The sequence below is a fragment of the Cynoglossus semilaevis genome, chromosome 17 (assembly GCF_000523025.1).
Source record: "Cynoglossus semilaevis isolate Cse_v1.0 chromosome 17, Cse_v1.0, whole genome shotgun sequence".
Classification (NCBI taxonomy): Eukaryota; Metazoa; Chordata; class Actinopteri; order Pleuronectiformes; family Cynoglossidae; genus Cynoglossus; species Cynoglossus semilaevis.
In genome coordinates, this window is record NC_024323.1 from 1575603 (window position 1) to 1589180 (window position 13578).

Consider the following 13578-nt stretch of genomic DNA (forward strand, 5'->3'; position numbering starts at 1 on the left):
TATTAAAACATGGTTTTATTTCAACCTCTCCCTTCTCAGGAAGCCCTGATCCACTTGGGGGCCAAATATTCTCCATGCATGCGTCGGGACAAGCAGGTGCACGACCTCATCAGGGAAAAGCGAGCGATCGAACGCAACTCTGCCTGCTGTGTGCGCAACGATCGCTCCGGTTGTGTCCAGACCTCAGAGGACGAATGCTCGGTGTGAACACGAGTCCTAATTTTTTTTGTTCTGACTGTACACATTCAAATCCATCATTTTAGCTTCATCTGTTTTTTCTTTTTCTTTTTGTTGCAGAGTACTTTAGCTGTGTGGGTAAAGTGGCCGATGCATTCCAGCACTCCGCAGTTAAACGGGAAAAGCAGGCAGTATGGATCAGTTTGCCATCAGGACCCCAGGTAGGACCGATCTGAAGTCGTTCATTTATATACAGTACCACAGAGTACTGTGTGGGTGGTGGTTTTCAATGGATGTGGTTTTGTTGTTTTTGTTAAAGGATCTGTCTGGAGCCCGCCTCAGTTCCACCTCATGAATGGTCTGATGACATCACCAAATGGCCAGTGAGTGTTTGTAATAAAGATACCTGCCATCATGTGGGCGTGGGCCAAAAGTTGATACGCTGATGATGGGAAATTCCTTCGTGGGCCACAGAAGGTCACCAGTTGACCTTTCTTGGGCCCACATTTGGACCAAATTTTATTCTAATTTGGACAGGCTCTACAATGACACAGTAAAGTACTTGTAACTTCAGCCAAGGCCGTATGTGAAATTTATGACACCCAGTTCCCTCACATGGTGTGAGATACTGCTGCCAGTGCTGTTCACTTCTGTTTGACAGATTTACCGTAATTTCCGGACTATTGAGTTCACCTGAATAAAAGCCTCACCCACTAAATTTAAAAAAAAAGAAAAATAATTGTACATATATTGGCCGCACTTCTCTATAACCCACCGGTGTCCAACATGGGATATTTTTATGCAGAAAGATTTTTATTGAATATAATTTTTTCCGAAGAGTGCCTGTAACACGGTTGGTTACACGTTAGCTCTTTCCTGCTTTTGCGCCTTGACCGTAGTTGGAATGCACAGGGGAGACTTAGTGGTCCGCTCCAGGGCTAATGCTAACATTAGCTCCAGGGCTAACTCCCTTCACTTTGTCCTTGTCCACAGCAGAGGTAAACAGAAACAGGGAAGTTGGGGTCTTTATTATCAGCCACACCGACCACAACAGAACATAAACTCTCATCTTACGCTAACAGTCTCTCTCGCGTTCACAGACCGACATACGCTACTAATATATCACACAGTAGCCTACCAGAAAAGTCAGTGATCGCTAGCGGTATGAACTTCGTTGGCCCGTAAAAATCCATAAATTAGCCGCATCATTGTTTAAGCCGCAGGGTTCAAAGCGTGTGGAAAAAAGTAGCAGCTTATACTCCAGAAATTATGGTAGGTTACACCTGGACCAGCACTGCCACCTGGGATATCTAGCTAGATAGGTAGATAGATAGATAGACAGATAGATAGATAATTCAATTCTTTAATTATAAATACATGGACTGTTGCTTCTCCCTGAACCTTCTGAATGACTGTCTTGTCTGTCCAAGTCGAAGCCAATAATGGTTTAGCGTTCTCCTCTGTCTCTCTGCTCCCATGTTTAGATATGCACCAAATTCAACACCAGAAACCACACCAACCTGCCTCATATAGACTGCACCATCACAGGGCGACCCTGCTGCATTGGAACCAAAGGGAGGTGAGAGGAACTCCGTTTTAATGTCTGCGTCACTCTGAGATGCCCCAGTTCCCATCGTCACTAACGTCCGCTCCTGTGCCGTAGGTGTGAAATCACATCCCGGGAGTATTGTACCTTCATGAAGGGCTACTTTCACGAGGAAGCCACTCTCTGCTCTCAAGTAAGAAACTCATGTCATTGCATAGCAGAAGTACATTTCTGTGCACTTATGAAGTTATCGTAGATCAGGCATGAGCAAAGTAAGTTCAGTTTTATCAGGCCCGTCAACCTTTTCCAAATTATGTAATTTATTGTCTGGGGGCCAGATGATTTATTTATATTATCATTATACTTCTGCCTTTTCCCTGCAATACCCCGATTTCCCCAATAGATGGTGTAGAAAATGATTAAAAAAAGCATTTTAGCATTTTCTCCTTTATGCATGACTTTTACATGTCATTTCTCTTAGTTCACATGAACGCTCCATCTATCTGCTCTTGACCCGGCCCCCGCTTTTCAGCTTTCAAAAAGTCAAAAAGTTTGCCCACCCCTGCCGTAGATCACGTGTCAAACCCAAGGCCTTCGGGCCAAATGCGGTCAGCCAAGTCGCTCTGTATGGCCAGTGGGAGCTTAAAAAAGAAACTTTCAGGAATTGATACATTATTTAAAAGTACCTGGTATTTCAAGACCTTGTATCGATGATTAAAATGTAACACTTTTACAGGTACACTGCATGGACGACGTTTGCGGACTGTTGCCTTTCCTCAACCCTGAAATTCCAGATCAGTTTTACAGACTGTGGCTCTCCCTTTTCCTGCATGCTGGGTAAGTCAGATATGTACATACAGGAACATGCCAAGAGAACAGAACAGCACAAATGTTTTCTCCTCCCTCCGTTGCTGACTTCTATGAGTCAGCAGCGAATGGAATTGCTTGGTTTTTTTTTTTGTTCCATCTCGCTGACCTGGTTCTGGATGAAGGACAATATTCAGAGTCATCTCATCAGTCAGTTCTGCCGAAACCACAAGCACATGTATTAAAAAAAAAAAAAGGCAGGAAGTGTTTATTTGTGAGGGCAGTCCATGGTTAGAGCATCGTGTATGTCATCTGGGGACTGTGGCTAGAATTCTGGGTTGGACTGGACTGTGGTCTGTTGAGCAAGCATCAAATCTGCCCCACTCCCTGGGCACGCTACCAAAGCACCACCCACTGCTTCTCTGTGTCCAGTGCTAATCACCAGGGCGTGATTTAGATGGATTAATTGTGCAGAGTAATATTCCTGACAGGGTTAATTAAGTTCTGACAGAAACAGCTGTGAAATGTCCAACTATTATCTGTAGCAGTCACTCACACACTTATTAGAAAGTGTGACATATGTACAGTACATATACCAGGGGTGTCAAACTTACGGCCCGCGAGCTAAAACCGGGTCGCTAGGCGGTTCAATCCGGCCCGCTTGATGAATTTTGATACTGAAAAAAAAAAAATGCACTAAAAATGCAATAAAGTGCTAGATAATGGGTGGTAAACATACGGCCCGTGGGCCAAAACCGGCCCACTTGGGGGTTTAATATGGGCCGCTTGATGAATTTTGATAGTGAAAAAAATGATGTTTTGTCAAATTATATTTCATTAAATATGAATATTTTCTATACAAAAAGTTTAGAAAATACTTTTTTTATATTACTTTTTTTTTTTCTAGATTTAATTTTTGATCCAGTGTGCTATATTGTGTTCCAAATACAGTGCACAAAGTGACAGTTTATATTCCCTGGTCACGTAAAGTTTGTCTTTGCAAGGCTGACAATTTATACACAACAAACAATCTCTCAATCAATTAATTACGAAAAGAAAGATGCTGCAGCATCTTAAACTGGTCACAGCAAATATTTAAAAGTATTATACAGTACGGTTTCAGCTTCAGTTCGTCATGTCTTTTGTGTCTTATTGTTGTCTGTCTCATCTCAACTCTTAATCAGTTACTTGACATTTCAGGCGACCCCATTTGAATTCCATGTGACCCCACATGGGGCCGCAAGCCCAAGGTTGAAAACCAACGCCTTACAATTATCGTGATGTGAACGGTTAATAATAGTGCATGAAAGGAAAATAATGACTTAAACCAAGATGTGTTTTTTAATCGACGAGAGCGATGATTCTGCGAACCGATTTAGCTCCACGTGATCGGCCGACGTCGGAGGAACAGCTCAGCTGAGAAGATATTTTGGAGCAGGTGTTTGTCTGTCTTTGTCACTGTAAAGAGTTGACCTCACACCTAAGAGTGACAGGGGTTTTATCTCCTCACTCTGTGTCTTATCCGTCTCCTGGGTAATTAAGCAAAGTGCCATCACCGCACGTAACCTCACTTGGCGTCTCCTCGATGGATTTCCATTTTGTTGATGGGTCGAAGTCGGCTTTTCTTTAAACCCAAACACGTGTGACATTCATTCACGTGCCCGCTCAGGACACGTGAATGATTTTTTTTTTTTTTTTGTCCACATCCCTTGTGCTCTTGCAGGATCTTGCACTGCCTGGTGTCAGTGGCCTTCCAGATGACCATCCTGAGGGACCTGGAAAAACTGGCGGGCTGGCTGCGTATCTCCATCATATACATCCTCAGCGGCATCACTGGCAACTTGGCCTCGGCGATCTTCCTGCCGTACAGAGCAGAGGTGAACTGTTGCTCGCCTTCATTAACACAGTGAAATGTTACAAGTCATATGTTTCGTAGTGGACTAGACCTGTCACATTTTAACCCCGTAAAGACTGAAAATTCTACATTTTTGGAAAAGAGATGTTTATTCAACATTACAACAACCTGCCCCAAAAATATTAGGTTTTGTTTATGAGATAGAGATCATTTGTAAAATATAAATTTAAAGCTATATAATTTCAACTTTTTAAAATATAAACAGCATTAGGTTATAGTGAAGCGTCATAGCATTGCTCACTATAAAAAAAAATATAGGCGTCTTATGTGCGATCATGCTCATTATGTTGAATTTATTTCTCACTCCACTTCCCTCGTCTGTAAGTTGTAAAACACTCTGTGATGTCATATCCTCAGGTGGGCCCTGCTGGTTCTCAGTTCGGGATCTTGGCCTGCCTCTTTGTGGAGTTGTTTCAGAGCTGGCAGATCCTGGCGCAGCCCTGGCGGGCGTTCACCAAGCTCCTGTGCGTGGTCCTCTTCCTTTTCGCCTTCGGTCTGCTGCCCTGGATTGACAACTTTGCGCACATCTGCGGCTTCATCTCCGGCTTCTTCCTGTCCTTCGCCTTCCTGCCCTACATCAGCTTCGGCCGCATGGACCTGTATCGTAAACGCTGTCAGATTATCGTCTTCTTGCTGGTCTTCTTCGGCCTCTTCTCGGGCTTCGTGGTGCTCTTTTACGTCTACCCCATCAAGTGCGAATGGTGCGAGTTGATCACCTGCATCCCTTTCACTGACAAATTCTGTGAGAAGTACGACCTCAACGCCCACCTCCATTGAGGGAGGTGTGGGGGGTGTGAGGCCAACAGGATGAGCCGTCCACTGTCCCACCGCGTTCTGTGAACTACGATGATATGCTTGTGTTTTTTTTCTACTCCGTCAGTATGAATATCTTCGGCACTCATCCCATCAACTTCTTTCATTCACCTCCCACTTTCTGTCCCTTCGTCCACAAAGGTATAGCACTTGAGCTCCCAGCGTTCCCTTTACTCACGAGGAGGCAGGTATAAGAACAAATCCTGGTACCAAGAAGGAATATTTTTTTAACTACACAGTCACACTCCAGAAAAAGATATCACTATTATGATATTAATATAAGTAGTAGTATTCAGGCAACCTCATACTGAAGCAGGGACGTAAAAAAAAAAAATATTACCTTTGGTGCCTTGATAAATGTACTACTGCCATATTTTTGTTACAGTACGCCAAGCACTCAAATGTTTATTTCCCTTCATTATGTTGTATTGCTTCTCAAGAAGTTATGATTGTTTTGGTTTTTTTGAGCATGGTAGTGTTTTAGCTACCTGTCTACTCACGTGTAACTGAAATAACAGAAACAAACAAGAAAAAAGAAAAAAAAAAACAAGGAAAGAAAAATGTACAAAATAAAATATCTGCCATGAATAAAATGTTTTTAAATATGTTGGTACATAATATTATTTTCAACAATCAACTTTATATATACAGACATACATATATATTTATATGTATATAAGTATTTATATATATATATATGTATATATATATATATATGTATATATATATATATATGTATATATATATATATATGTATATATATATATATATAAACATATATTACACTTACAACTATATATATTTATATATATGTATATACATATATATAAATATATATAGTTGTAAGTGTAATATATGTTTATATATGTATACATATATAAACATATATTACACTTACAACTATATATATTTATATATATGTATATACATATATATAAATATATATAGTTGTAAGTGTAATATATGTTTATATATATATATATGTATATATATATATATATACATATATTTATAAATATGTGTGTGTAATATACATATGTATTTATATGTATGTGTGTGTAGTGCTTTTCGAGATGCTGAACAAAAGTTCAACAAAAGTACTATAATACTCTCAGAGGACAGTGGTGATTGAAAACCAATTTATTTTCCAAAAAGTAACTGCAGTAAAAACAAGACACACAGGCAGACTTTCCCATCTCTACACATTCAAACATATTCATTTTTATATGATTTGGGAATACACTATATTTTAACCTTTTTTTTTTTTTGTATATAAAATATCCTGTGTCTCTGAACTCTTAAACATCCACTACACACAATCACTGCTTAGACATGACTGGATCCATCCTTTGTATCTTCCATTGTATTATAAACAAGCCCATGTTTTTGTAGTGTGGATCATCATCATCATCATCATCATCATCATCATCATCAATGGGGACATGTTTTCATCTTACAAAGCCACAGGTAAGATAAAAATAAATCCATGTCTAACAGTCTTCGTTATAAATTTAAAAAAAAAAGCTTAAAGCTTAAACAAGTCCTTTTAAAGAGGGTGGGGTCAGTTGATTCAAAGTGTGGTTCTGTGAGGCACTGATGCATTCATAGTTCGTGCAGGGCCGTCGGATCCAGCTGAGATACTCAGCTGCTAATGTATGTGATAAAACTATGTTTATCCCACAACAGGAAATTGATCTTCTAGTCTCCTCAAGCAAATCCTGTGAATCCGTGGTACGCAGGGGTTTCAAGTAGGACGATATTTTCACGGACCAGCCGTCAAAGTTTGGTAAGTAAACGCTTCTGAATATTAAGATATGCATTCTAAAGGGGGGGTGGTGGTGGTTGTACACCTCTAACATCGTGTAATTCATTCTTTTATCTTCTCATATTTTATACTTTTTTACATTCGCACGGGGAACTCAGCTAATCCCAGCAGTAAGTGGGCTAGAGCGGGGTTACGTAGCATTTACTTTGAGATTGACTAGAGCTAATCCTGCTAGCCCCTGCTTCTTGTATACTTCTTTGGAGTTTCACTGCAGTTATATTACTGCCACCTAGTGGATCTGTCATTCACTGTGTTTCAATTCAGAAACACTGATTAATTGCAAAGGAAAAAGAGAAGAAAAAAAATACAGACAGATTGGTGAGACGTCACCTTATTCTTCTGTGATGTGTTAAAAATGACGGGCAATTCCCTTTGATTCTATTGTTTATTTTTTGTGTTTTGTTTGGTGTGTTGGGGGGGGGGGGGGGGGGGGGGTGTCTACATGCTACACCTTTTTTCAAGTGCCTGAATATATATATATTTCCCTCCCTTTCTCCTCACACAGATAAATTCCACACATATTTTTAGCAAGAACGAGTATCTCACTCTCATACCCTTCCCTATCGTCGACTATGTGTCGCTACCTCACGAAACCACATTTGAATCCCGTTTGACTGGACGTAATCTGGAGTGTAAAGCACTAGCGATCAACAGACTAGCAACCGCTGTTCCTCCTGGCGTAGGCCTGCCCACCCAGCGTGTACTCCATCTCTTGGAAGTGCATGTTGGAGACGGTGATGGCCGACGGCCCTTTCTCCTTGAAGCCGGCCTTGCGATAGAAAGGCACCAGGAAGTCCTCGCAGATCAGCAGAGCCCTGCGCAGGCCTGGCATGCAGCGCAGATGCTGCAGGTAGCGCCAGAGGACAATGGAGCCTTTGCCCTGCTGACGGCAGTGGCGGTGCACGGACAGGACGTGGATGTGCACTGTGGGGGTGTCTGGGACATGGAGGGTCATGGCCTCCTGGAGAAAAAGAAATAAACACCAGCGTTATAGGGCAGAAGATAAAACAAAAATCAGATAAACGAGACGTCATGGTAGACCAGTTGTTCCCAACCTTTTTTGGCCTGGGAACTCACTTTAACATCAGAAATTTATGGCGACCCCAGAGACACTTTTGCCTTTTTTATATTTGCATAACAGAATAACTTTGTTTAAGATTGCGTGTTTTATCGTAATTTAAAAAAAAAAAAATTAGTTAGCAATTTTTTTTTAATTAATCACCATAAATTTCAGGTGACCCCATTTGAATTTCCGGCGACCCTATGTGGGGTCACGCCCCAAAGGTTGAAAAACACAGATGTAGATAGTGGTAGATGCAGCCAAAGTCATGTAGTCTTACGCATATGCTCATTCATTTTTATAACAGCCAGTTAAATGGAATAAGGACATCACATCCTCAAAATCACAGCCTGAAATCCAGCTCCAAATCTCTACGGAGCCTCACTTTACAGATGCTTAAATTTATGATCAAAACAGACAGTACAATCATTACATAATTACCTATAAATAACAATAACATCATGTTTTTCTCCTTCATTTTTTAAGTACAAGTTTAATTGAAAATATAACATATAATATAATATATTTAATAAAACATAATTTCACAAAACATCCCAAACATGAGGGGTTTTCAAAATGAATCAATAATTTCACAAAACATCCCGAACATGAGGGGTTTTCAAAATGAATCAAACGGGCCAAATTGAACCTCCCAGCGGGCCGGTTTTGGCCCACGGGCTTTATGTTTTGCTCCCCTGATCAAGCATTTTATTGACCAGAAAAAGTGGCTTTAGATTCATGCATTCAAATTTACATTTTATTTCATGTCTCTGCAGTGTTGCGTACCTGTGAGAGCCTCTCTTTGTTCCATCCGGAGCCGATGATGAAAGCCACCAGCTGACCTTCTTCAAACCAACCCAGTGAAAGCTCTGGACACTGGCTGAGGAAGTTCAGGACCTCGTCCAAGGTGAGTGGACACTCTCCAGACACAGAGACAAAAGCTGTACGACGAAAAAAAAAATACAAACTCAGGTTTTTTGGTATTCGTAATAATAATAAGAATAATAATAAATTAAATTACAAATAATCTGAAGAATTTTTGATTATGATTTCTTCATAAACAATGACTCAACTAAAAAGCTATTTTTTCTTAATAAATAAAAATTATTCTAAATGATTCCCAAATTATTAAAAAATGATGACCCAACTTCAAATGTACCTTTTACTTCTCTGAGAATTTTTAGAAGATAATTTGATTAGATTGACAGTTATTTTAGGATTTTTTTTTTTCTTTCTCAGAAATAGTGATATTATCAACCCGCGTGCAAAATCTAATATAATTATTTGATCGAAAACACTTACCCTCCCTCTCAATCTCAAACACACTGATGGCGTCCTGGGGTGTGAGGTTCCTGAACTCACTGGCGGGCAGCGTGTGGCGTCTCTGCTGCAGAGGACTGACCACACTGGTGGGTGTCTTTAGGAAGAAGGGTTTCAGGAAAGGTGAACCGCTGACCTGCTGCGCCATGAAGCCCTGACTCGCTCTCACTCGCTTACCCTCGGTCTGTTTTCTTTGTATTTGTTTAAAATCAATTCACTGAAGACAAACTTCCCTCTTTCGTCCCCGTGGGTCTCGCTAAGTGATTAAAGGAGCAGCTGAGTCGCTGACCTTTCTCACGTCCTTTCTCCTGCGCCTCCTCCTCGTCTCTCTTCTCTACCTCGACTCATTCTGTAGAGTGGTCACCTCAGAGCAGGATAACTGCCTGCGCACGTGCCTCCAAAGTCTCTAATCCTTAGCTCCAACAAACCTTTCTTTCCGAATAATAGAATTACTATTATTTACTAATTAACTACAATTAATTAATTAATACTAGCCTAATTGTGTAGTACCCGATAACACAATGCCAGGGTTTCGCCAACTGATACTTAAAGTGTACTAAATATAGTTTCGGGGAAAAGCGTCTGTTTGTAAAAGTGAGAGCCACTAGAGGGCAGCATAGCAGCTCATTTTAGGATTGTATGCAGAATGCTGGTGCAAGCAACTCATACAGTGGTTTGTACAGGGAAGGGAGAGAGAAAACGTCTGTCCCCTAGGGGGCGCATGCCAGAAAAATATTGAGAAACACTGCTTTAACACATCACCTTTGTGAGCAGGCAGCGCTTAACTTCCCTTAACTACCAGTTAGTAGTTTCAATTTACTCACTCAGTGTCAAACCTGGGCCTGTTTAGTTGAACACAATTCTTATATACTCAAAAGAATTGAATAAAGACACAGCACCTGGAAATACATGGATTATAACAGCTCAGAGCAGATAACTAATAAACCATGCAAATGAAATCCCACTATCCTTATCCTTTGTTAAGAATAACACAGAGTTTTGTGTATTCACTAGATTACGGCTTCAGTTTTTTTCAAAACAACATGTCATTCAGACAGATAGATATCAACTTTATGAAAAATATTTTTATTTGATATTTATTATATATTTTGATAATATGCAAAATTAGTCATTGTTAAAAGATTTTTATACATAATTCTTAGTTTGTCAACCAAATTCCTATTTAATGACATGATTCAGCCTGAATGTTAAAATTAGAGCATTTCCTAATGCACAAAGACAAGGGCATCCAGGCTAATGAAACCACAGTGAGTGATGGGTGAGGAGGATTAACGTGGATTGCTGTTGGGACGATTTCATGCCTCGAAGAGGTTTAGCCCGGACTAATCAAATGAAACAACACGTGTCTGATAGGAATAAAGATAAATCTGTTTATTCAGACGGTCACACATCCGCAAATGCAAGGTAAACAAATAGCTGGTGATAATCTCACCCGACCAATTATAGGAAACACAATCTGTCCCGCTGAGGTCAACTTAAAGGTCACAAGTGCAAAGGCCAGAACATACAGAATCACAAACCTTGTCATTTTCTGTTCGTTTTCCTGAATCACCTGAAGGAAGCCGTTGCTTCAAAGCATCTTAAATTAGATTATAGATGATCTTAAAAAAAAAAAGAAAAAAAAACAGTCAACAGATAAATTAGAACTTAGATTTTAGAAAGGGGGGCGTTCAAGAACAGATAGATGGGGCATTTGTGTGAACTAAGGTAAAAGACATGTCAAAGTCATGCATAAAGGCTAAAATGCTTTTCTCATTTTCTACGCCATCTATTGGGGAAATGTGGGTATTGCAGGGAAAAGGCATAGGTATAATAAAAATATAAATACATTTTATAATTTGGGAAAAAAATTTCATAGGCCAGATTAAAAGACTGAACGGGCCGCATCTGCCCCCCGGGCCTTAGTTTGCCCATGCCTGGCCTTAACTCTTTATGTCATGTGATATCCAACATGTGATATCCAACATGTGATATCCAACATGTGCCACCTACAGCAGACAGACTGTATTTTTATAGTCAGACGGAGGGATGACGTTAAACTGAATCCCCGTTGAACAATAAACCGGTGTGAGCAGCTGTCGTGTCTGACCACAGAGACCACTACAGTGGAGCCCCAGATACCAGTTTAATCCGTTCCACAACAGCACTCGTGTGTCGATCCGTTCGTATCCCGATCAAATTTTCCCCATTAAAAATAACTAATTAATTCGTATCAACCTCCCAGAAATATCACCCCCATCGAAACATCAAAAACATAGATATAAACAAATATATTGATCATATAAAATAATAATAATTAAGAAAACATTTTATATTATTGTTATAAAAATGGGTAAAATAACCCAGCGAGGGACAGTGAGCGAGACAGAGTGGACATATTGAAGAATGTTAATGGTCATTTTATTGATTTGTTGTTCTCTTCTAGACACTGACGGAGTTTGTGGTTGGACTCGACTGACCCTGTGACACGTCTGGACCCATTTTCCAATCGATGGACTTGCTTCGCTCAGGGCAGGATTAGAACCGGCAATCACTCTCAGACCTCATCAGACTCACACTCTCTGGCCGTGACTGGTGGTTCAAAGAGGTGAACGTTTGCAGCAGGTGGCGCCGTTCTGTGTAATTCTGCTGATACCACAGAGAAGCCCTCAAACACGGGAGTATTAACCTTCACCTCTATTTGACCCGGTTGCTGGTTTGGTTCCGGAGATGCTGGGTCAATTTTTTTTTTTTTTTTTTCAAATGAAAATGATTGTGTTTGAAACCTTCATGGTCAGAATGTAAAAAGAAATCTGACCAATATGTCTATAGTATAAAACCAGACCTATGTATGTGTTTGTAAAGGCCAAGAATGTAAACAGGAAGTGCTGGACTAGTTTACAATGAGGCTACATAATTATTTTTAAGGCTGCTGTCGCCTAAATTAATGATGGAATAAAATAGTGAATAGTTTCCTGTATGACAGGAAAATGTTATTTATAGTCTCTAATTTCATATAGAGGAACAGCAAAAGAGACGATGCAGAAAAGGGTAAACTAAGGCGGAAACCAGTCACGCTGCCCCTCATGACGTATCGAGGTTCGACTAAACGGTACCTTTTGATTGTTGTCGATCACCAATGACGCACTTCCGGTTAAATCGCTCCGCTTCACTTTGCAACCAGGTACGTCGGTGAACTTTTTAAAGATATATATATATATACGATCTGTGGTTTTGTCACTGCGAAAACACTGTTGAAACGCATGTCGCATCGCGTCTCGATTCAGAGACGTTTACATTTTGTAATCTGCGGTTAAATTTGAGATTGTACGGAGGTTTGTTAGGTTTAATGTGGCTGTATTCTTTTCCCATTTCTGCTGTCTGTAGCGTGGGGTTAATCAGTGTGATCACGTCCACCCGTGTCTCTGTGATGTGTCACCTGGTGTCCTGGGTCCATGATGTTTTGAAAAGAGCATGCCTGTAATCGATGCTTCATTCCTGTAAGTTTTTTTCTCTTCTTTTTGCTCTGTTAATAAACCTGAAGAGAGTCTCCCGAGTGCTGCCATTGGGTCCAGTCTATTTCCAACCATATCAACATGTAACAGTACAGTGATCCCTCTCCTATCGCGGTAGTTGCGTTCCAAGACCCACTGAGAATAATGCGTAAATACATATTGTGGGGGCACATAGTAAAGAAAAATAAAGGCTGTAACTGCAGACAAGGGGAGATGCTACGATGCATGAGACAATCAGCGTAAGGAAAGCTACCAGCTTTTAGTTTATATATATATTACTGTTTATTTTTTAAGGTTACAAAATGTTTTTTAATAACAAAAATAATGTACATTAAAAAGTCCTTAAAATACCACGATATAGCGAAAGGAGAACCGCGATATAGAGAGGAAACACTGTATTGACGTAATGTTTATGTGAAATGTCAACAAATGTGAGTTTTTCCTTGTACCAGTGGGCTTAATACCAGAGCTGTTGTGTTGTTGTATTCATATAGAATCACCTAAAAATCACTTGGCAGCATGTTTTATATATATATACTGTATATATATATATATTTTATATATGTTTTATGTTTTATAGTAAGGCATGTTTTGGGTGAT

General features: G+C 40.0%; 2 protein-coding genes and 1 long non-coding RNA gene across 5 annotated transcripts in view; 2 read left to right on the forward strand and 1 right to left on the reverse strand.

Moving 5' to 3' along the window:
- Positions 1 to 5793, forward strand: part of rhbdf1a (rhomboid 5 homolog 1a (Drosophila)) — a 50180-nt gene extending 44387 nt beyond the window's left edge. For both annotated transcript variants that reach the window (XM_008329233.3, XM_025064189.1), the window contains 8 exons: positions 40 to 201; positions 298 to 398; positions 497 to 560; positions 1662 to 1756; positions 1841 to 1916; positions 2460 to 2560; positions 4254 to 4407; positions 4803 to 5793. In XM_008329233.3, coding sequence (XP_008327455.1) covers positions 40 to 201; positions 298 to 398; positions 497 to 560; positions 1662 to 1756; positions 1841 to 1916; positions 2460 to 2560; positions 4254 to 4407; positions 4803 to 5222 — 1173 coding nt within the window. In that variant the 3' untranslated portion in view covers positions 5223 to 5793. The remainder of the gene's footprint in view (positions 1 to 39; positions 202 to 297; positions 399 to 496; positions 561 to 1661; positions 1757 to 1840; positions 1917 to 2459; positions 2561 to 4253; positions 4408 to 4802) is intronic.
- Positions 5794 to 6275: 482 nt separating this feature from the next.
- Positions 6276 to 13483, forward strand: LOC112488457 (uncharacterized). Of its 2 annotated transcripts, XR_003052535.1 has the most exons (4): positions 6276 to 6725; positions 6945 to 7044; positions 8920 to 9050; positions 11910 to 13483. It is a non-coding gene; the product is annotated as an uncharacterized LOC112488457 (long non-coding RNA). The 2 variants fall into 2 exon arrangements; XR_003052534.1 differs by having other exon boundaries at positions 6276 to 7044.
- On the reverse strand, positions 7515 to 9621 carry aanat2 (arylalkylamine N-acetyltransferase 2). The gene is made up of 3 exons (XM_008329240.3): positions 9446 to 9621; positions 8930 to 9084; positions 7515 to 8044 (listed from the first exon to the last, which is right to left on the reverse strand). The coding sequence occupies exons 1-3, from the start codon at positions 9609 to 9611 to the stop codon at positions 7739 to 7741; spliced, it is 627 nt and encodes a 208-aa protein (XP_008327462.1). The 5' UTR covers positions 9612 to 9621; the 3' UTR covers positions 7515 to 7738.
- Positions 13484 to 13578: the final 95 nt, after the last annotated feature.

Excerpts from the sequence above, each read along its gene's own strand:
- aanat2 (XM_008329240.3), bottom strand. The coding sequence starts at position 9,611 with ATGGCGCAGCAGGTCAGCGGTTCACCTTTCCTGAAACCCTTCTTCCTA. Across the intron at positions 9,085-9,445 it reads GTTTGAGATTGAGAGGGAGG|CTTTTGTCTCTGTGTCTGGA; the intron begins GTAAGTGTTTTC and ends TTCGTCGTACAG. Across the intron at positions 8,045-8,929 it reads ACAAAGAGAGGCTCTCACAG|GAGGCCATGACCCTCCATGT; the intron begins GTACGCAACACT and ends CTTTTTCTCCAG.